Source organism: Podarcis gaigeae, assembly GCF_964106915.1.
Source record: "Podarcis gaigeae genome assembly, chromosome: 12".
Classification (NCBI taxonomy): domain Eukaryota; kingdom Metazoa; phylum Chordata; class Lepidosauria; order Squamata; family Lacertidae; genus Podarcis; species Podarcis gaigeae.
In genome coordinates this window covers 26134632-26157452 of record NC_139688.1, presented here as the reverse complement: position 1 = coordinate 26157452, position 22821 = coordinate 26134632, and the positions used below count along the sequence as shown (strand labels likewise).

The following is a 22821-nucleotide window of genomic DNA, read 5'->3' as shown; positions in this document are numbered from 1 at the left end:
TGCTATGTATCCTTTTCTATTTACACTGTGCATCAAGCACATGTAGGCAAAATACCCAGGAGGGATGGGACACCAAGAGATGGAGGCAAAACATGGTCACAAGTATATTGATTTCAGAGTTTGGTGTGGCACCAGGCAAGAATCTAACCACTGCCTGCTGGCCGATTCCTCTCCCCAGCCTGTTTGCTGGACAATTGGGAAGGAGTTGCTAAGTTCTCAGCCAACCATGGTGTGAGGCACTCCTGTGGGCCCTGCCAGCAACCTGAGTGTGTTGCAGCCTGCTATAGTCCCCTACAAACTTGAAGTGAAGCCTTAGCAGACCATTGATTGATGACCGGGATGGGCCATCCTACAACCAACTAGGGAACATCACAGCTCCCAGTCCTCCAGCCCACTAGGTGGCATGATAAAGCCCACTACATAAGGGCTACTAGCCATTGTGCATTGGCAACAAGCCACAATGGCTATGTTCTACCTCCTCTATTGGAGGCAGTATGCCCCTGAAGGCCTATTGCTAGGAACCACAAGTGGGGGGAGTGCTGCTGGACTCAGGTCTTGCTTTTGGGCTTTAGAAAGTCACCCAGTTGGCCATTGCAAGAATACTGGGCTAGGGGGATCATTGGCCAGGCTCTTATGTCCTTAAGTGCAGTGAGGTGAGGCTTATGATTATTTATATTGCAAACTTCCCAGCAAACTTTGTGGTGTGACGTGTCATGCAAAAATGCCACTAGCAAGGGAATAAACTGATGCATAAAATTACCACTCATGATCTGCATACGAGATAGACATGGCTCCTGCAGTAGCTACAGCTTCCTTCTGCCTTTGAAGCAGCCGAGTTACTTCCAACTGTATAAACTCAGAAGAGAAGGCAGTTTGAAGAAGGAGCTGGCAAGGAGCCAGAAGTTCAGCACTTGCCAACAGGCAGAGTAAGCAGCCGTGGCTGAACCTCATCCAATGAAAAGATACCAAGGCAGGGAATTTCCCCCAAGGCGCTCGCTGGGAAATTCTGTTCCCTTCTCCACCCTCCAGGCCCAGACTTGCAAAATCTCCAACCTCCCTCTCTTCCCCCTCCCTTCTCTGCCTCTCCTCTCCAGCTGATAAATGTCCAGGAGTAACAAAGTACTTCCTCATTCTCTTCCAAGCAAAGGGAAGCATCTGTAGTTCCTCCAGCCAGATGCTGCCTGCAGCTGCAGCTGCGCTCAGTAAGTGACAAGGAGGGGTGGAAATACCACAGGCAGCAGAGTGTGGAAGGTAAGTAGCAATTTAAATTGAAAACTTTGACAAATCTCACTGTTCCCCTCGGGAGACCCACCAAAGTGTTTGCAGGCACCCTTTTCAAGTTAGTCTCTGCTGGGCACAGATGCTATGCGGTGGCTAATCCAAACTTGTTTCTACTTTCCTCCTGCTGTTGGAAATGCAAAGGAAAAGGGCTTGTGTCTCTTTGGTGACACTGCAAAATGTGAATAGCTGGTCCAAAAGTGTCATTCAAGGCCAGACTAGACATACAGTACATAGGCAACAAAGGATCCTGTGGCAACTTTTAAAAAATGAATAAATGGGAAAAGCTTTCTGGGACTTAAGAGTCCACGTCATCCCATGAAGTGGAATGCAGACCTTTTTTAATATGTCAGTTTTGGTTTCTCCCTGTTCCTCATTTTTCCAATCTTAAAGTCACTTCTACACATTTCCACATCAGTTTGTGATTTATGTATTTTAAGGTTCTCATGAAAATTCAGCAGCACTTTAGTGCGATTTTCTCAGACACATTTTTTTTGTTTGATTTAGCCCAATATGCACATTTTGGTAAACCAATTTACCCTAATACAGCACATTTGTATGTTATTTTCACCAATACATGCATTGCTGTGCACACTTTATACTAGCATATGCACCTTTACTATATATATTACTTATCCAAAGAACTACATTGCAAAGTTCAGAGAAGTGCAGGTTTCGAAAGATGGCTTTGTTTCCCCCCGTTTTGAAAAAGGAAAAGGCACTCCCAGGATTGGCAAAGTGGCAGAGCAGCGGGAAAGGTGTTAGCATTCCCTTTCTCATCACACATCTCTGATCCCCATCACACCTCCAAAAATGGCTTCTCCAGTTTTGGGATTGTACCATGTGCATCTGCCCCCAAGGCACTGGAAAATTTAGTCTGCTTTGCCATCCAACAAGAACAACAACAACAACAAATCCACTGTGATGGAGTCACCTCTTCCAGCATTGGGTATTGGGTACCAGGTTTGAAATATACTCTGTGTGTATTTTTGATGTGCTTAATGCAAGATCTGATTTCCTTATTTATATACTGACATACCATAAAATAGCAGAGTAGTGTACAACAGTAAAACATTAAACACCTTAAAAAGCATCTCCCACTTCATGATTACCTAAAACCATTACATATGGTAGTCATGTAGCTGCCCTGTTTTCAGTCTCATTTGCGATTATGTGGTTCTGATGGCTTTGTTTTTACACATGTATATATTTTCTTTAGATAGTGTTTGTATGGTTTTGTCATGGCCTTTGCTAGTACAATAAAATCTTATTTACCATTACATATGTGGCATGCAAGAGAAAATAATCTGTTTTCTGTTATCTTTATTTGTACCCTCAGAAGGTAGGCTTTAAATGTTATTTGCTCAATTGTCGTCGCTATGTTGCATTACATTTCTTATTAAGCTTTATGGCTAGTGTGCCATGATTGTGCTGGATCCGAGCTGAGTGCACTAAGTTCCCATTAAAATTAATGGGGCTGAGGCTAAAGATTGGCCAAGTTGCCCTACTGATTTCAATAGGGCCTAAGTTCAGTTAGCTTGGTCTAGATCAGTGGTTCCCAACCTTTCTTTGGCCATGCCCCACCTAAGCATCTCTAAAATCCTGATGACCGCCCCCTGTGACATATAATTGTTATTATTCAAAAGGTGAAGTCCAATTCATGTGGAGGAAGCCTAAAAGTCCATTAACTGTTAATAACTCATTCTCGAATTGCCCCCCTTAAAAATCAAATTGCTTCCCTGTAGGGTGTGTGCCCTACGTTGGGAACCACGGGTCTAGATCTAACCTACTTTATTCATAGCTTGGTTGGTTACAGTACAGCGCTGATAACTCCAGAGTTGCAGGTTCTGTCCCCGTATGGGACAGCTACATATTCCTGCACTGCAGGGGGGTTGGACTAGATGATCCTCAGGATCCCTTCCAAGTCTACAATTCTATGATTTTATTATGTCCAGCCCATGAATAAGGATTGTGGAGGACAGTCCATCTAGTCAGCGCATCAGCGGTAACCAAATACCACTGTCTCCTGACTGACTTCCTTGATCACATTAAAGTCCACTTAAAGTGGGGAAAATTTGGGGTTGGAAGGGAAGAAAATGCAAAAGCTCGTTTACTAAGTTATATGTGAAACAGCTGTTCTTTGAAAAATGTAAATATAAATGATCCTGTAACTGAATCTGCAAGCATCTTAGTAATATCAATAGCTCAAGTTTTAATCCTTCCTTTGCAGTTGTAGCACATCATTAATCCAGACAATACTATTGACAGTATTTCATCTCATCCCTGTAAATCTGCACTTTTATTATTATTTTTTTAAAAGTCACTCACTTTTCAGTTAGTTGTAAAAAAGAAAATTAAATGATACATTGAAGTAGGAACCATGACATTATTCTTAAGAAAGAGAAAGACGAGATATGACCTTTCCAAGCTCCTAGAACGGTTGGTAGGGGTGATTTAGAGTCATTTGAAACAGTAATAGCAAAGGAAGTGTTCCAACTGCATACTAAAATATTTGCATGCAATCTCAAACCATAGTCCGCATCCCCCGATGCACTAAAGAAAGTAACTAATGAATCGAAAGAGCACCAGACCAGCGAGGTTCTTGCAAATGTACTCTGTGGTGCACAGGTGGATTTTCAACATACTGGTTCCTTGATCAAAACATTTGCAAAGCTGGACAGGGAGGTTTAGTTTGTAGATGAGGCTTGCTATGAGTGTTGCGCCCTATGTATAAATGACCTATATCCACACCCATGCCCTGCTTTTTATGCCCACACATATGCACAGTGCATATTATACCACTCAGAAAGGAAACATTGGGTTACTCATTTAAACTGCAGCAGCATAGGAATTGTTTTGTTGTTTGTAAGGAAGAGCACTGACCAAACTGTCAAAATAATGAGGAATGACGTGAGTCATAGGAGCCAACTCCTAGCGGCCCAGGTCCCTTTGACACCCCCCAAATAAAATATTTGAGGGGGCAGCCCCCTAGTTGATGGGCATTGCTATTCAAATTGTGTGTGTGTGCCGCATCATGTGATCGATTGTGCAGGTGGGGCTTACTCCCCCCCCCCCATATTTTATTCAAGTTGGCACTTCGGACCTGAACTTGTTTTAACTTGTTCATATAAGATTTAGAGGTAGGGGCGAGCAGTCAGGCAGCTGGTACCCAACTGCTAGTACTCAATTGCTGCTGGTAACCAATTGTTCAGGATGGCTAAAACAAAAAGGGGCTTCAGGGAACTCCAGATGAACCTCTACAAACGGGGTGAATGTGCAGTGAAATGGCAAATGCAGTTAGATGTGAAGAGTACAGGAATGCACACCGGAGCAAACTCCTCACCCCATACAAAAAGTTCACTGGACTGGACTGAACAGGAGGAATGGGAAATGAGCACTCGGTCTGATCAGCTCCTCTCAGAAGAGGAGGGGGGAAGCCCCCCTTTCCTACAGTTTCAGGAGGAGGAGGAGACAGGGCTGCTTCACAGCTGTGTGAAGAAATGCCTAGCGTCAAGATAGTAGAGGAAGAGGGGGGAGTTAGAGAGCAGCCAGAAGAGACCTCCCTGGAGAGCCTGGAAGACCCTCTTTCACCAAGGGCTCATAGGTTCCTACACATTTAAGAACAAAGGATGCAAAGTCAAGTCAAGTCACTTTTATTGGCATCACATAAGAACATTCAGAATACATTCAGAATAGATAGGCCAGTGCGATATCGTCGCCACCCCAACGGAACAGTCGCCCGCCAAAGGGCAGAAGAGGCGAGCAATCCACCTCATCTCTGTGGGTTTCCAGCAAGGGCAGGATCCTGTAGCATACTTTGGCAGCAAAAAATCAAATAGAGGAACTTAGCTACTGTTTTGGTGAGCTCCTGGTCTCTCCCCTGTAATAAGAAGCACATAACCTCCGTCTCTGGTTTCCATGTTGGAATACATAGATGGTCTAGAAATTGTTGGCGGAGATCATCATACATTTTACATTTAAGGGCCATGTGAGCTAGAGTTTCCACCAAGTGGGCATTGCATGGGCAGATCCTATCTCCTTCTGCCAAACCCGCAAACCTACCCCAAAGGATGCAGAGTATGACTTCCCGTGGGTTCCCAGGATGTTGTGGAGACGGAAGAGGGGGGCTCAGAGTAGCCAACATCTCCTATGCATAGAGACATGGGTCTTTTGTCTTGCAACCAGATGACTGAATAAAAAGCCATAAAATACGAACTGTTTGTTCTTCTCACTATCTGAGGCTACCGGGGGAGGAGAAGATACTCCATCCCTGACACACATACGCTGATGGGATCTGAACTGGTAGTGATTGACCAGACAAGACCTTGGGGTTGTAATAGATAGCTCAATGAAAATTTCAACCCAGTGCATAGCAGCTGTGAAAAAGGCAAATGTCGTTCTAGGGTAGGGTTGCCATACGTCTGGAATTTCCTGGACATAGCTGGGATTTGGCCGTCGGATCCGGGTGGAAATCACTGAAATGTCCGGGAAAATCTGAATATATGGCAACCTATGTTGGAAGTGTAGATTTTAGTGAATTTCCTTAAAAATAGCTAAACAAAAAACCAACAACAGCAGCTCAACAACTTTGGCCAAAAATGAAGTTTTTATTGTTGTTTTTAGATTCTGCAAAAATAAATAAATCACTTTTTGAAATATGGCAACCCTATGCTAGGGATCATTAGGAGAGGGATTGAAAACAAATCTGCCGATAACATGCCACTGTACAAATCTGCAGTGCGACTGCCCTTGAAATACTGTATACGGTTCTGATTGACTTGCCCCCAAAAGTAAACTCTACAGAGCTGGAAATGTTTCAGAAAAAAGGAAACAAAAATGATTGGGGTGGCTGGAGCTACTCTCCTTTGAGATAAGGTTACAACACAGAGAACTGCCGTATTTTTCGCTCTATAAGACGCACCTAGTTTTTAGAAGAGGAATACAGGGAAAAAATATTCTGAATCAAATGTTGTTGAAGAGGCTTTGCGTTGCTTTCGCTGAAGCCAGAACAGCAAGAGGGATTGCTGCGCAGCAATCCCTCTTGCTGTTCTGGCTTCGAGGATAGCTGCACAGCCTGCATTCGCTCCATAAGACGCACACACATTTCCCCTTACTTTTTAGGAGGGAAAAGTGTGTCTTATAGTGTGAAAAATATGGTAAAAGGCTTAGAGAAAACACCAATAAGAAGAAACATGATAAGGGATGTGTAAAATTAAGCACAGAATGGAAAAATCCCTTCTCATACTACTAAGCTAGAACATCCAATGAAGTGGAATGTTGGTGGATCAAGGATGGACAAAAGAAAGTAGTCCTTCACACCAGGGCATAGTTAAAGTAGGAATCAGCTCCCACAATATGTAGTGATAGCCACTGTAATGGATGTGAGGGGTTACTTGTGCGTAACCTTACTTCAGTTCAGTTATTTTGCTTGCCCAACCATGCTTAGGGTCGGAGCTCGCCCTCCGTGACCTGTTAGTCACTTGCAGAATCCGAGAGTGGGCGTCTCTTGAATCTCTTCCAGCATAGAAGCTGTTTGACCCCGAGTCTCCTCCTATATTCTCTGCGCGGAACGCGTCTGCGCAAGTAAGGGGAAGGCAGGGGCGTCCCAGCGCTTTCTCCACTAGATTCGGGGGAAGGGTCTTGGAGCCCTGTCACCAATTCCTCCATCTCCCTCTCTGCTCTATGGGTGTTACGTTGAAATCCTTCCCCCCTGCTCGTCCCCTCTCCGGCATTGCTCGGGAGCCCTGCCTCCGTTTCTTGCTCTGATGGCAATTCCCTGACAGCCACCAACCTAAGATTAGACAAAATTAGAGTGCACGCAGCTGCTAATCTATACCTACTAACCGCTATGGCCATGGTCTCCCTCCAGTGTCAGAGGCAGTGTGCCTCTTCACGCTGGTTGCTGGAAGTCAGACGTGGGTGGGTGCACCCTGGTCATACCTCCAGGCTTCCTGCGGCCTGTGCTTGGACACTGAAAGGACATGGTGCTGGATTAATGGGCCTTTGGCCTGATTCAGCAGGGCTCTTTTTATGTGTTTGATGGATGTAGAGGCATCTTCCCCAGAGGTGTTTTGTGTTTTTTTTAAAGAAGAGAATTGGTTAAAACAAATTATGAAGAATGGTTTCAGCATGCTGTTTGTTGCCTCAGTGTAGGAGGGTGAACCGGATGCCTTTTAATTGCTTTCCAGCCAAGCCCATAATTAAAAAGGAAAGTATGGATACTAGCGAGAGGTTTCTGTTTTTAGTAACATGGTCCCTTTTGAGCACCCAAACATCTTGTTGCCTAAAGAGGACTGAGACTTTACCAGAGGAGCAGAGTCAACAGGTGCAAAATATTGTGGGCTGGCCATACCTGTAACTATGTTGAAGATGGAATTTCAACGAATGCAGCAGCTTTCATCATCCCTACACGACAAGATCACCTACTAAACGTCCCTGAGCTAGGAAACTTTCCCTCCATATGTTTTAAGACTCCAACTCCCATCATCCCTTACCAGTTCTGTTGGAGGTTGGAGTCCAACAAGATCTGATCATCTCTGAACTAGATCTCCATCTGTAAATACGCTGAAAAATGTAAGGCTGAAGTCCATATTTACTATTATTTATTATAAATCCTAATATCTGCATGATGCTTTTCGGGACAATAGCCTTCCAAAGCAGCTCACATAAACAATGACTTGACTCACACATCACTGTAAACCATAGTTGAGCTTAGCTGTGGTTTACAGGTTCATTGGGCTTTGCAGACTTGGAAGGGACCCTGAGGATAATCTAGTTCAGTGTTCCCCGACGTTGGGTCTTCAGCTGTTTTTGGACAAGAACTCCCATCATCCCTAGCTACCTAGCTAGCAAGACCAGTGGTCAGGGATGATGGGAATTGTAGTCCGAAAACAGCTGGAGACCCAAAGTTGGGAAACACTGATCTAGTTCAACCTCCTGCAATGCAGGAGCCTCAACACGCTTCTTCAAATTAAATCATTGTCTCTGCCCAAACAAACCACAAACTGTAACCACAAGGTTTGTTTGGGGGAAACAAAGCTCAAGCTCAGGTTCAGGTATAATGCTAAGTCCATCAATAGCTTAGTTGATGGCCAGCAGCAGGAACAGAGGAGAATCAAAGTGGTTGCAGTTTTAACACCATGCTACATGTTCACCTTTGGGACGCGGGTGGCACTGTGGGTTAAACCACAGAGCCTAGGACTTGCTGATCAGAAGGGCGGTGGTTCGAATCCCCGCAACGGGGTGAGCTCCCGTTGCTCCTAGCAGTTCGAAAGCACGTCAAAGTGCAAGTAAATAAATAGGTACCACTCCGGCAGGAAGGTAAACGGCGTTTCCGTGCACTGCTCTGGTTTGCCAGAAGCTGCTTAGTCATGCTGGCCACATGACCCAGAAGCTGTACCTCGGCCAATAAAGCAAGATGAGCGCCGCAACCCCAGAGTCGGTCACAAATGGACCTAATGGTCAGGGGTCCCTTTACCTTTACATGTTCACCTTTAAACCATACTTAAGTTTAACCATCGTTTATAAAGTGACACGAGAGCAAGGCCACTCCACTCATCACTCATTTTAACGACATAACTCCACCATTTCCAAACATCTATATCGGGGTGGGGAACTGGTGGCCCTTCCAAGTGCTGTTGGCTGGGGTTGATGGCAATTGGGAGTCAAACTCTGGAGGGCCCAGGCTCTCCATCTCTGATCCATATGTGCAGGACCCAACCTGCTCCAGCTCCACCCAGCTAATCCACTTTCCTGCGGTTTCCCTCCAGTGATTCACTCAGAGACCAACTATTCCTCACTTGCCCTGCTTCTTCTAGCAATTCTTGTTATTCAGGTGCAGACTGTTCCCTTTGAAAGGACGGCTCTTTGTTTGTTATCCATCCAGGCTCCAGTTACAGATCCAAATTCTTGAGTCAGCTGTCATTATTTCTTTCCCGTCTGTGTGTTTTCAGATTGTGGCGGAAGAATGTCTTTTGATCTGAAAGCACAAGGGGCTACATTATGCGGCACTCAAAGCCCTGAGGAGCTGCATGTGCACTTGCTGTGGAAAAGGCCGACATACACTTCCAGACATGACAAAAGGATGGGGGGCAACAGGGCTTGCTTTATGTGAGCAAACACCTGCTGCCCCAGTGAGGAATGGAGAGGTGGAAAATAGGGTTTGTTGTGTGCCACACACACACATACGAAGATAAATCGTAGAGACACTAAAATAAAGTTTTGATGTCCTAGCCAACCCTGTATTTGGGGGGGGGGGTGAAGAACTCGCAGTTCTCCACAGGTGCTGAGAACTGTACTTCATCAGCAACATCTACATGGACACAGGTTCTCCATCCCTGCTGTAGCTTGATTTGTAGTATCCTGCAACATGTTAAAGAATTGGCCTGCAACTGACCATTAGAAGTACTAACAATAACTTGGTGTGAAGAGACATGCATCACTACCTGCTCATTTTGTTTTCGAGAGTAACCTTGTTATAAAATCAACAGAGGCAAAGGCACCCATCAATATGACGGGCTGTCAGTTCTGCCTTATAAGCCCATGAGTGCAGTACATTTTTCTTAGGAAGAGCAAAGCACTGCATATGAAAACACACCTTGGGAGTGAAAATCTCCTTCCCTACTGCCAGCAGCATCCTGGTTAGCCCCTGGGGTCTTTGCATAGTTTAGGGTTGGTGCTGGAGGAGAATAGAGTGCTTGTGCCTTTAACAGCTGTGTAGCAGGCAGATACTCAGCAGTTTAGGTCTCTTCTAGTATGGAAATGCAATTATGGGAAGAGCTTTACCTGATGTCATTATGTCTGTCAGGCATCTTATTATCTCTGTGTAACTACTGACATGTTTTTCTTACACACACCCAAGGCGACGTGGTCTAAAACACTGAGCCTCTTGGGCTTGCCGATCAGAAGGTGAGCTCCCGTTGCTCTGTCCCAGCTTCTGCCAACCTAGCCATTTGAAAGCATACCAGTGTAAGTAGATAAAAAGGAACTGCTGCAGTAGAAAGGTAAACAGTGTTTCCATGCACTCTGGCACTCATCACAGTCCTCCATGCACCAGTAGCGGTTTAGTCCTGCTGGCCATATGACCTGGAAAAGCTGTCTGCGGACAAACTCCAGACTTTCCTCGGCCTGAAAAGCGCCTTTGACTGGACTTAACCATCCAGGGGTTCTTTACCTTTACCTACACACATCCATGCAACAGAGGATACAAATTTGCATAAGCATGTTTTGCTATTGTCCTTTCCTTTAATCTCCTGTATGAGTTTCTGTTTATGTTATTAGCTCTTTTGTAGTACCTTACATGGGTAAGTGTTAAGAGGTCACACACTGTGTTTTTCCAGGCACTTTACCAGCAGGAGCTGGCAGCAAGACCCAATTGCAACATCAAGGAACTTCCCGGTGTCAAACCAAAGCCAGAGGTGTTGTTTTAGCTGCTTGGCATAATGGTTGTGACATCCTGCTATGGCCAAGGTCCTCATGTAACTAACGCCTCTGCTGTTAGAAGCACAAAGCCCATGATTATGCTGAATGTTATGGGCTTGCAGTGAGAGATGTAGTCAACAATTACCAGATGATCACAAGCAGAATCTTAGCTAAAGGCTAGGGGTGGGTGAAGAAGTTCATTTCGGCTCAGATTTTAAAGCAAACCTACCTAATTCCTATTTCCTGAAACCATACACAAACCAAAAACACAACTGTCTTTTCAAATTTCCATTTCTAATTCTGTTGGGCAGTTCTCCAGCAGAAAATAAAGTGTACAAAGATGCTTTTATTAGAGGTGAAATGTACACAAAAAGCAACAAATTAGGAAGAGGAGGAGGAGTTTGGACTTGATACCCCACCTTTCACTCCCCATAAGAAGCCTCAAAGTGGCTAACAATCTCCTTTCCCTTCCTCCCCCACAACAAACACTCTGTGAGGTGAGTGGGGCTGAGAGACTTCAGATCAGTGTGAGTGGCCCAAGGTCACCCAGCAGCTGCATGTGGAGGAGCGGGGAAGCAAACCCCGTTCACCAGATTACGAGTCCACCGCTCTTAACCACTACACCACGCCTTATATTTGAAGGAAAAATGCCTTATATTTGAAGGGGACACTGAATACCAAAATGTGTGCATTGGGCAAAATTGAATATAAAGATGTGTATATTGGGGGGAGAAATGAGTACTAAAATGCTGGTGCGTTTTCCCAAGGGGAAAAAAGAATACAGATACTGAAATGTGGTGACCTGAAAACTGGAAAAATGAGAAACTGATAGACATCAACATTGGGGGAGGGGGAATTACCCGTCCCTGATCATGGGGTGGGGAGGGGAGGCATGGAGGATCATTGGTCACATGGTATAGAACCTAGAAGTCAACAAAAGCTTAGGCCAAAACAAATCTGCTAACCTCTAAGGTGCCACAAAATGTTTTACTGCAACAAACAACAGCTACTCTGCTGAAAGCTGTAACTGGCCACAAGCCGTTATTAACAGTTTTAGCTTATTTCCAGTATTTCTGTACTGTCCAAGAACAAAGGTTTTTGTGGAAAAAAAACATGAGATCTAAAGTAAAATACAATAAAAAGATGAAATCTAAACACTGTGAAACCAGAGTCATTGTAAAATCAGCAACTGAGAATTACATCAGCGCAAAGGATAAAAATCACACTGTTGAAAACTACCATTATTCGAGATACCGATTTTTTTTGTATCCCCTACAAGTCAGAAACCCGCATTGTTGCAGTCAAGTGTATATTTTAACACCATGCATAAACACACACAGACACACAACCACACACCCACACCCTGCTCAGTCCTTTGTAAGCCTGGCTCTACCTTTGAAACTCCCTGGACTTTATGGGCTCATTTCCAATTCACTCCGCAGTTGACTGGACTGGATTAACGCCTGATACTTTTAGACCCTGAACTGTTCAACAACCCTGGAAATGCAAAGAAAACGACTCAACTTTTAAGCCTGGTCTTATGTATTTATGGGAACAGGTTGAGGCGATGAGATTTGCAGCTCTTTCAGTAGTTTGTTATGATTTAGACAACATTAAGCACATCTTTTTAGACCTCTGCTTCATATGTCTCGGGAACCTCCAGGCAGCTTTAGTATTCTCCTGATAAAAGGCAGAGATGTGAGGAGCAGAACAGCGGCACATTCTCCACAAGAGGATTTATCACCTCTAACAATTCGTTTTATCTGCTGTGTCAAAACTCACGGCGCAGAATCTTTCTGCTGAAAGTATGTGCGCCAGAGAAAGGGGCTCATTTCCTTAAAAAATAAATTACACTGATAAATTTGCTGCATTACGAGCCTGGCCCTTGGATCTCTCCCCGCCCCCGCCCCCCCGGTTTATTTTGTATTTCTCAATGTGCACCTCATAACAGAAGGCTCTTATAATTCACAACATACTCGTTTTTATTTTATCTCTCCCCCCCCCCTTTTAAGTTGGACATTCATTTCCTAGATGTAGCAATACTGGAAAAACAAAAGAGTAGGAATGAAGAAAGAAGAAGAAGAGGAAAACATGGGAATTCCAACCCCTCTCTCTACGCCCTCCCCCAGCCCCACCACAAAATATTGGACCAAAATATAAGTGTTTCTGGGAAATGTAAAAAATAAATAAATTGCACATTAGCAATGCTATATCAAGTGTGTTTGCTATGACTCTGGTTCCCCATAACTATTCAGTAGAAGTGGGCAACCTTTTTCAGATTGAGGGCCTCATTCCTATCTGGGGGTGTCACATGGCAGTGGTGGGTGGAGCCAGCAGCAAAGGTGGCCGTTTAAAGTAATATTTACCTCTCTATCCTCCATCTGGGCAACCAAGAGGCATGATGAGGGTTCAAGGACACCAGCAAAAGGACACCAGAGCACCAAACAGGAGTGATGAGGTGTGTGTGGCCTGCTGATAGTCACAAGGGTCAGACAGGGAGGTCTGGAGGGCCACATTTTGTTCCTCAGGCCTGTGGTTCCCCACTACAGTGGTACCTCGGGTTACATACGCTTCAGGTTACATACGCTTCTGGTTACAGACTCCTCTAACCCAGAAATAGTGCTTCAGGTTAAGAACTTTGCTTCCGGATAAGATCAGGAATTGTGTTCCGGCGGCGCGGCAGCAGCAGGAGGCCCCATTAGCTAAAGTTAAGGACAGTTTCAGGTTAAGTACGGACTTCTGGGACGAATTAAGTACTTAACCTGAGGTACCACTGTACTTTATAGTTCCCCACTGCATTACAAGGATGGGGTACCTGTGGGCCCTCCAGATGTTGTGGTCCAACAACATTCAAAGGGCCACAGGTTTCTCATCCCTGCTGTTTGGGCTTGATCCTTGGAGGTAAAACGAGGCTGCACATACATTGCTGTTTTTCCTAGTAGTCAATGACACCAAAAAAAGCTATCAAAAAGGTCAGTTTTGATTACATAACTCTTCAGCACAAGAGGGAAATAAAAATTATTCAGGATGTGGGGTTTTTTTGGGTGTGGGGTGCATTCAAAGTTTTTGAGACCCCTCAAAGGGGGTTTGAATGCATCTACTCTTGAGTATGACAAAGTTTTGGTCAGAGTAGACCCAACTTAGAACTTGGGTGGTACAGTGGGTCAGTGTGTTAACCAGGGATGGCTGGGGGCAGCATTCCTACATTATAAGGGTTTAGAGTAGATGACCACTAGGGTCTCTTCCAACTCTACAATTCTGTGATTCTATATTCATTAATTTCAGTGGTTCTACTCTGAAAAGCCTCCTGCATTTTTTCCCCAGACCTATTTTTTCCCAGGCATGTGCACATTTATGTAGGTTTAATGAGCAAGGGCAGCTCTAAAACATACCCCCTTGGCAACTCTAGTCTTCCCCTTTTTATTCCAATTTTGGTGAGAAACGGGGAGAAGGTAAAGCCATAGTTAGGAAAATATATATAGTGTGTACTAAATGCTGTTTCACTTATTTATAGAATTTCTATAGCATTTATTTCCCACAAGAAAAACAAATACGGTATATCTCTTTAGTATTTCCTTTTCAAGCACAGGTATATGGCCATAAGGCTGACATAAAAGCAGAAAGACATAAAGTTGCAAAGCAAATCCATGCTGCCACCTAGTGGCCAAATAGACTCTCAACATTCCTAAAGCTAAAAGTTTCCTGGGGGTTTATCTGTGCATTTATTGCACCGAAATGTCCCCCAGCTAGGGAAGTAGCATAGATTGTTTGAATTCTCTCAGGCTGTTGTAAAGAAACTGGGTTTTTGTTTTTTGGTGTGGGTAGGGTGGGGTGTTGCTCTCAAGTCAAGGAATTACTAAGGAAGTAAGATCCATTCCTCATTTCATAGCCCATCTTTCTAAAGCTGAACAGCATCCAAACAACTTGGAAGTTTCTTTCTGGGTGGGGTAGTGATGATTAGCGCTGTGCCCAAAATATTACCCCACATTTCCTCCCTGCCCTACTATTCCCCATCAATAAAAGAGGAAATAAATAACATTCAGAAATTGTTAAAGGGGAAATAAAAATTTTGGTCAAATTATCATGGGTGGCGTGCAGCATTCCCCCTCCCCCATGTTTACCTGACTTTTGAGGTGGCCAAGGTCTGATACAGACGATTTTCCTAAAATATGGCACCCCTTTATTTCTTCAAATAACTTTTGAAGTCACAAAGGCATATATTTCTTTGACAAAACTATTTGCTTTGTGGTTTTGCATTTCCCACTTTAGGGAAAAAAGAAACTTAGTGAAATGAAGGTGTACCATATTGGCCCAAATATAAGCTGTACTTTTTTCTGACTGTGAAAACTTAAAGTGCAGCTTATATTCAGAACTGAGTGTTGCACGCCTGCCTCCTGGCACTACTGCCCTGAACAGGGGGCAGGGGACAGACGGTGCCGGCTTGGGCAGGTAATGCTGGGAAGCAGGTGCACAGTGCGCTCAGAACTGAGCACTGGCGCTGGCCGCAGCCCCCCACCCCCCATTCAGGGCGGTAGTCCTGGGAGGCAGCCTGCACCTGCAAATAAGTCTTGAATTTTAAAGGTGCAGCTTATTTGTGGATGAGGATTATATTCAGGCCAATATGGAATATAAAAGGAAGGTTCTAGGGACCAAACCCTCCCCCCCCCCGAAGCTTTGATTAAAAACAACAAATTCATGTAAACACACAGTTCCACACAGATATCTGCATGAAAAATACACATAGTTTTGCAAAGAGGTTTTAAGCTGAGGTTAAGTTCAGAACAAGAAGTCACATAACAGAAGCACTTCCTGTGTTTTGCGCAGGATCCCGAGAATACTTGCAAAAGGAAACTGCATAATCCCCCCCCCCCCCGCACTTGAATCTCTCAGGATACTGAGAGCATCAGAAAGTTTTTTTTTCTAAGATGGCTGGTCTCTTGCTTGTTCTTGCACACTGGAGAGTGAGCTCAAACGGTGGAGTGAAATTGCCCACTAACAGCATCCTCTGGAAGGTCTAGTTTCAGTTTCTTGTAAGTTAACCTTGTGGCATGTGCTGCTGTGCCAAAAGAAGTCAAAGGAGCATTATATAAAATATTAGCATACCTCAACAGTTTTCATACCAACAGGCACATTTCTAACACATACATTACTGCAGATTCCAGCAAGAAACAGGAGATATGCCTGTGACCTTATACAACCCTCCTTAGTGATCTGTAAATCACTGAGCTTGAGTTATTTGAGAACTAAACTGAGTTATTTTATCCCTAGCGAGTGCAGATATAAGGTTTAATATGTACAATCTTGTATATTAGTAGGTGACCATCGTGCCTGTCCATTATGGAGAAGAACACTACAATGATTCCACTGACTACAGATGTACCTAACAAGAAGGAGACAGTGTGCATTTTTGGAACAGGCGATTTTGCAAGATCTCTAGGACACAAAATGATGCAGTGTGGCTATTCTATAGTGTTTGGAAGCCGAGGTGCTCAGACTTCTTCTCTGATCCCTGAAGGAGCCACAGTGCTTTCTCATGCAGAAGCTGCAGAAACATCTGCTGTTATCATTTTAGCAGTCCACAGAACACATTACAGCTTTCTGGAAAACCTAAGGGAAGTTCTCCGTGGGAAAGTGCTGGTGGATGTGAGCAACAACCTCAAAATAAACCAGTACCCGGAATCGAATGCTGAATATCTTGCCCAGCTCCTGCCAGGCAGCAAGGTGGTGAAAGCATTTAACACCGTGTCAGCCTGGGCTCTGCAGTCAGGTGCTCTGGATGCAAGCAGACAGGTAATTACATCTCTGGGGCAAAAGATGCTCACATTTAAAGAGACTTAAACGTGAAAGCCCAGTTCTAGATCTTCATTTTGCAAATCCTAAAGCTCTCTAGGTGAACTGCTTATGGCATGATATAAAACTGTTTCTAGACTGGAGATCTAACCATCTAAGGTTAGCAGCCTTAGTTTTATATTGTGGCCCCAAAGAGCTGATAAGAAAGCAGAAAGTTTCATCAAGTGAGAAAAGTCCAGCTTTTAATTTTCTTCTTTGTGGGGAGGAGGGAGGTAAAGGGCCCTTAAGGAAAATCACAAGCCCTAGACCAGGGTTGGGGAACCTGTGGACCTGCTGTTGGACTTAGGCTCCCATCAGCCCGAGGCATCATGGCAAATGGTAAAGGATAATAGGACTTATATTCCACTACCTGGAGACTGCAGGTTCCCCATTCCCTGCCCCCATTTCTGATTCTTCTGTTTTAGCCAAATTCTGGTCAGTTGATAGCCTCCTAAAAACACGAGCTAATTGTGGGCATTAAACCTACGCTGGCAATTCAAACACAGCTTCTTACTGAAGTCAAAGCAGTATTCGAAAGCAAACACTGGCAATAAATAAGGTCTCCCTTCATTGTGTTGTTGTTGCTGCTGTTTTGCTCCAGGTATTTGTCTGTGGAGATGACAGCAAGTCAAAGGAAAAGGTGATGGAGATCGTTCGAAGCCTTGGTCTTACTCCATTGGATAAAGGGTCTCTCTTAGCAGCAACAGAAATTGAGAATTACCCTTTGCAACTTTTCCCAATGTGGAAATACCCCATCTATCTCTCCCTTGTCCTCAGTGCATTCATCTTCTTCTACTGCGTGGTCCGCGATGTGGTCTATACTTACTCTAAGCAACAAGTGGACCGTTCCTTTTTTATTGCCATCAGCATCCCAAACCGTGTCTGCCCTGCTGTGGCACTCATCCTCCTCGCTCTGGTTTACTTGCCTGGGATCTTTGCTGCTGTCCTCCAGTTATACAGAGGTACAAAGTACAGACGCTTTCCAGATTGGCTAGACAAATGGATGCTCTGCAGGAAACAGCTTGGCTTGGTAGCCTTGGCTTACGCTTTCCTCCATGTTTTGTACACACTCGTGATCCCTATTCGGGGCTATGTACGATGGAGGTGGAGCTCTTATGTCATTGCACAGGTAAGTTGATGTTGTGTTGTTTCTTCTCCCATTCCACTACCAGCACTGAGGTCTTTGCAACTTTGTATGGGGATGTGATGCAAGCAGGGCTTTGAAGCCATCAAACATAGCTGTCAACTTTTCCCTTTTCTTGCGAGGAATCCTATTTGGAATAAGGGAATTTCCCTTTTAAAAAAAGGGAAACGTTGACAGCTATGATCAGAAACATCGCAAGGGCTTAGGATATTGTGCTTGCTACTCTCCATCCAGCACAGATCATGCCCTCCCTGCTCCTTCCTATGCTCCCATGGAGACATCCAAATGTAAAAGAGAGGGGTGTTCTAGGGCTTCCAGTAAGAGCAGCCATTGATTCTTACTGGGGGGGGGGGAACCTCAACTGTTTGAACCCCAGTTGCCATTTAGAACCTCTAACTACCACCAGCCATCTTAACAGTAAAAGCAAAAACCACGGGGTCTTTATCCCATGCTGCCTCTAGAAGGCAGGTGGTTTCCCCCGCCCCCCAACCACAATACTGTTACCACACCAAGGATGAAGAGCTGTTGGGGAAGGGTGTGAAAAAATTCTAAGATTCTGCTCCTCTGGCACTTTTTTGATTTCTGATTTACACAACTATAAGTGTTCTGAAGCCTAGAGACTGTTCTAACACTTCAGTCTTAGAAATGAAGCCAGATAAACTCCATTCACCAACCCGCACACATACCCTGAGTTGAATTTGGGCTCAATTTGCCTAGTCACCAAACATGCTGTATCACAGCATGGAATTGATCCCTTCTTGCCTGCTCTTCATTCATGACACTGTCCACCATGTAAGGTTCTGGACCTTTCAGAGGCGGACATTTGAACAAGGTCTGTGCTTGTCAGGTCAAGCAAGCAAGCACATCCCACAGGACAAGCCTGTAAAACTTCTGCCACCTGCCAGAAACAAACTTCCCTACACAGCTGACAGAAACAAATATTGGCAAATCTAGAAAAGAGGGAATTCCATTTTATCTCCAGTCTTTACCATTCTAAGACAACAGAAATTTCCTGACTTCTGATGGGTGCAACTTTTGTCAATTTGCCATGCACCTACAAAACCTGTCAAGAGCACCTTGAATATTGATTTAAAGCCATTTACAGATGTATTTTATAGCTGTATTTTAATCTGCCTGTACCTACTGCGTATTAAAAAGTATTTTCAAAACTTTTATCACCTTAGGTGTTGAACAACAAAACAGAACCATTGACCAATGAAAGAGCCTGGATGAGTGACTCTTATGTTTCTTTGGGTATCTTGGGGTTCTTTCTGTTTGTCCTCCTGGGAATAACATCCTTGCCCTCTGTCAGCAACAGTGTCAACTGGAGAGAGTTTCGCTTCGTACAGGTAAGAGAGCTTGCAAGCCAGCAAGCTAACTTTTCTTCTTCCTCGCTTTCAGTGTGGTCCTATGGACATTTCTTCAGAAGTAAAGCCCAATTATCCTAGGGGCATCGGGTTGGCTACTGTGGTAAAGAGGATTCTGGGATATATAGGCCGTTAGTCCAATCCAGCGTTGGCTCTTCTTAATTCAGGTATGGAGAACCTGTGGCTCTCCAAACATTGCTGGACTACAATTTCCATTCCTAATATATTGGTTAGGCTGCCTAGATGATGGAAGTTGGAGTCCAACCTATGTACAGAAGGCCACATGTTCCCTATCCTAGTCTTAATATTTGTCTGGAAATGAGGAGGAAAGGGGCCTAACACAATCCAAACCACCCATTCAGGAAGTCTCCAGGTTACCTCATTTTTGGGAAATTAATCACTCCTGCAAGGACTTCTCTGTGGCTGCTGCAGATAAGAGATGTTTTGTTCCTACGCCTTGAACTTTTATGTGTTTGTGTCAAGGCTGTTTGTTTGCAAAGGTTTCTCATTAGTCTGATTGCAGGTTTTATGAACGACATATTGTCGAGTTTGCTTTTTCACATCTGGGAAAACCAGTAAACACAGGTTTTGAAATTATAATTTTTAGAAAGTTTTAAAAGCGAAATCCACCAAAAAGCTGGTGGATAATCTAAAAATAGATTATACATACTTTTGCTAATCCTCCCTATAGTTCATTTCATGTATCTAACCCAAAGAAGAGAACTGTGCCTCATAGGCCTGATTAGTTAAATGTCCTGCCTCTATGATTGAGAGCTTCCTTTGCACACATTGGTGTTGAAAGTTAGCATAAACCTGGCAACAATACAGCATGTGAAGCCATTATCTTAATGCATTATGAACTGCTGCTCAGCCGTGTGGGCAAACTTGCCCAAAGACACAATGGGCTTCTTTATCCCATCTTGACCAAGAAAATTGCCGGCTGGAATCAGTAGGAGAATTGAGTTTTGGTCATCTGTTGATAACAGAATAGAATGCTTTCTAATTTGCTGCCATGTATCTCATAATAAGGAAGTTAGCTTTGCAATCATGTTTTGTTTGTTTTCTAGTCTTATCTGGGCTACCTGACGCTGGTGTTGTGCACTGCCCATACACTGGTCTACGGTGGGAAGAGGTTCCTGAATGCTGGCACCTACCCATGGTGCCTTCCTTCTGTTTACATCCTCTCTCTCATTATCCCCTGCATTGTGTTGGCCATGAAGTTTTTCCTCATATTTCCATGTATCGATCGGCCGTTAACTGATATTCGACAGGGCTGGGAAAGAACACCCAAAGGCATAAGCCAGACAAACAGCAGCCACTGCAGGTCAGCTGTATAAGCTCTTAGCAAATGTACAGTTTCAACACACATATCTGCAATAGCAAAAAAGAGAAGTGCAAGCTCAAAAATTATGTGTTCCATTATTACTCTGCAATGTAAGGCCCAGCAACTCTCAGCGGCAACTGGTCAATATTCATCTAAGGTGTTTGGAGGACGAGTGCACCTTCCTTTTCTGGATTTGAGACTGAAGGAAACTATTATCGTCTTTGCCCTATCTCCTCTGTGTAAGAGGAGCCCAACATGCAGTGGGCCACATCTGAGAATATGAATTACTCCGATGATGAATAAGTTTATGGCAGCACTCCCAAACCAGATTCCCTTCAGATGTTTTGCACTAGTTCCCATCAACCCTGATGACTGATCAGTTCAGAACATTTGGAGGACATTAAGTTGGGAAAGGCTGGTCTATAGACAAAGCAATAATAAATTTGAACTATGGCTTTTGGTCTTACTCTGTGCCTTTTCAGATTTATGTTCTCTTTCAAATCTGAGCAGCACTTTAAAGGTTCCTAAATTGCCTATGCTTTCCTAGGCCATGTATACTGTGTACACACCTGCAATTTCCTCTTATTGTGATGGAAGGTGTTCATGACTTTGTGGAGAATGTGTTGATAGTCAAACACAATGGATTCCCCCCCCTATAAATTCATGGTCAATGGACTTTGTGGTTTTGGACTGGATTTAAATTGGAATTTTAAATTCATTTTTGCTACGATGGACTCAGGATCCAACAAAATTGTTTAATTATAGTGTTTCCCTGCATATACCTATGAATAAGGTTATGATTAAGCTGCACTTGCAAGCTTAATCAATAACAGGCAACTGCTTTTATTCAAGCTTCTTGGGCTCCGATACTGCCTACTGCTGTATATTATGTATTGTATTTTTTTACCATTTTAAATAATATTCAGTAAAACAAATGCCTTGTTTTCCACACAAAAATCACTAACCGTGGACAGCGTACCATAAACAGATCCTACTCATAAACCTCTATGTAGAAACTTTGCTCACCAACATTTATATTCTGTATATCCTGATCATCATAATAAAGAAAGTTTTAAGAACAAAGTCTCTTTGCTGCACCTACAAGTGTGGTCACAGGTGGTCGCGGACCAGATCCAGGTGCTCGTAGAAGAAACTGATTTTCCAGATCAGGGCAACCCAACATTTCATACCAAGTGGGCCGCAAGAGTACTTGTTTGCAAATACTCGTAGACCAGGGGAGGGGTACCTACTGCTGTATGGACTCCGGCTTCCATTAGCCCCAGCTAGTGTAGCCAAGATCAGGAATGATGAGACCTACTGATCTCCCATAAAGGTAAAGGGACCCCTGACCATTAGGTCCAGTAGTGACCAACTCTGGGGTTGCGGCGCTCATCTCACTTTATTGGCCGAGGGAGCCGGCGTACAGCTTCCGGGTCATGTGGCCAGCATGACTAAGCCGCTTCTGGCGAACCAGAGCAGCACACGGAAACGCCGTTTACCTTCCCACTGGAGCGGTACCTATTTATCTACTTGCACTTTGATGTGCTTTCGAACTGCTAGGTGGGCAGGAGCAGGGACCGAGGAACGGGAGCTCACCCCGTTGCGGGGATTCGAACCACCAACCTTCTGATCGGCAAGTCCTAGGCTCTGTGATTTAACCCACAGCGCCACCTGCGTCCCTTACTGATCTCCCATACCTGATGTCAACTCCAGATATAGTACATGTTGGCATTTGCTTCTCTTTTTACAAAAGCCAACTTGCAGTGCCCCTTTGCCACTTTCCCTTGCTAGAAAAGAGAATCTAATTCAGGATTCTTTGACTAAAAAGGCAAATACTGGAGCGACAGTCTGCCTCAGAGAGCAAGACTACAATCCTCCTGTAGCCGATGTTTCTTGAGCTCCTACGATGAGGATATTGACTTGGAGAATATTGTTCTTGCTATTGAAGTGACATGACTCTCAGCCGCCATGCAGAGAGACATGTCTAGCACAATGGGTTTAATTGAATGTAAAGAGCTCTGAGTGGCTGGAGGCAACGCTTCCAAGACTGTTGGTACAGTTGATTGTCAGGAGCTGGAGAAGGCATTGACATCTATGGACCGAGCTGTGAAGCTTTACATTGGCTGGAGTTTGGTTGGCGCTAGACAAATCCAAGGAAGCCCTATGCAAATCTGCTTAATATGATTGGAGGTTATGGACCTGTCAGTCTTGGTGGGGTGCACCCCCATATCAGCCACCACTGCAAAGCACAGAGCAGGGGGTGGGGTGTTGAATCTTAACTGAATTATCATATTACATTCCACAAGTAGGTCCTACAACAAAATGTTGCAATGTGGAGCACTGGCGAGGAAGGCGGGTATGGGGTGTGTGCTCTGCCCCGGGTGTCAGCCATGAGGAGGGGTGACATCGCCACATGCCCTCCCTGATGTGGAGTGCTTCTATTCAGGGTGCCGGTCTGT

At 44.3% G+C, this 22821-nt stretch overlaps 1 protein-coding gene across 2 annotated transcripts; it reads left to right on the top strand.

The window, feature by feature from the left end:
- Window positions 1-767: 767 nt before the first annotated feature.
- STEAP4 (STEAP4 metalloreductase) lies at window positions 768-21445 on the top strand. Of its 2 annotated transcripts, none has more exons than XM_083705049.1 (5): window positions 768-1251; window positions 16011-16488; window positions 17129-17656; window positions 18856-19020; window positions 20106-21445. In XM_083705049.1, the coding sequence occupies exons 2-5, from the start codon at window positions 16036-16038 to the stop codon at window positions 20373-20375; spliced, it is 1416 nt and encodes a 471-aa protein (XP_083561175.1). In that variant the 5' UTR covers window positions 768-1251; window positions 16011-16035; the 3' UTR covers window positions 20376-21445. The 2 variants fall into 2 exon arrangements, with proteins under 2 accessions (XP_083561175.1, XP_083561176.1); XM_083705050.1 differs by having other exon boundaries at window positions 943-1251; window positions 16014-16488.
- The last annotated feature ends 1376 nt before the right edge of the window (window positions 21446-22821 follow it).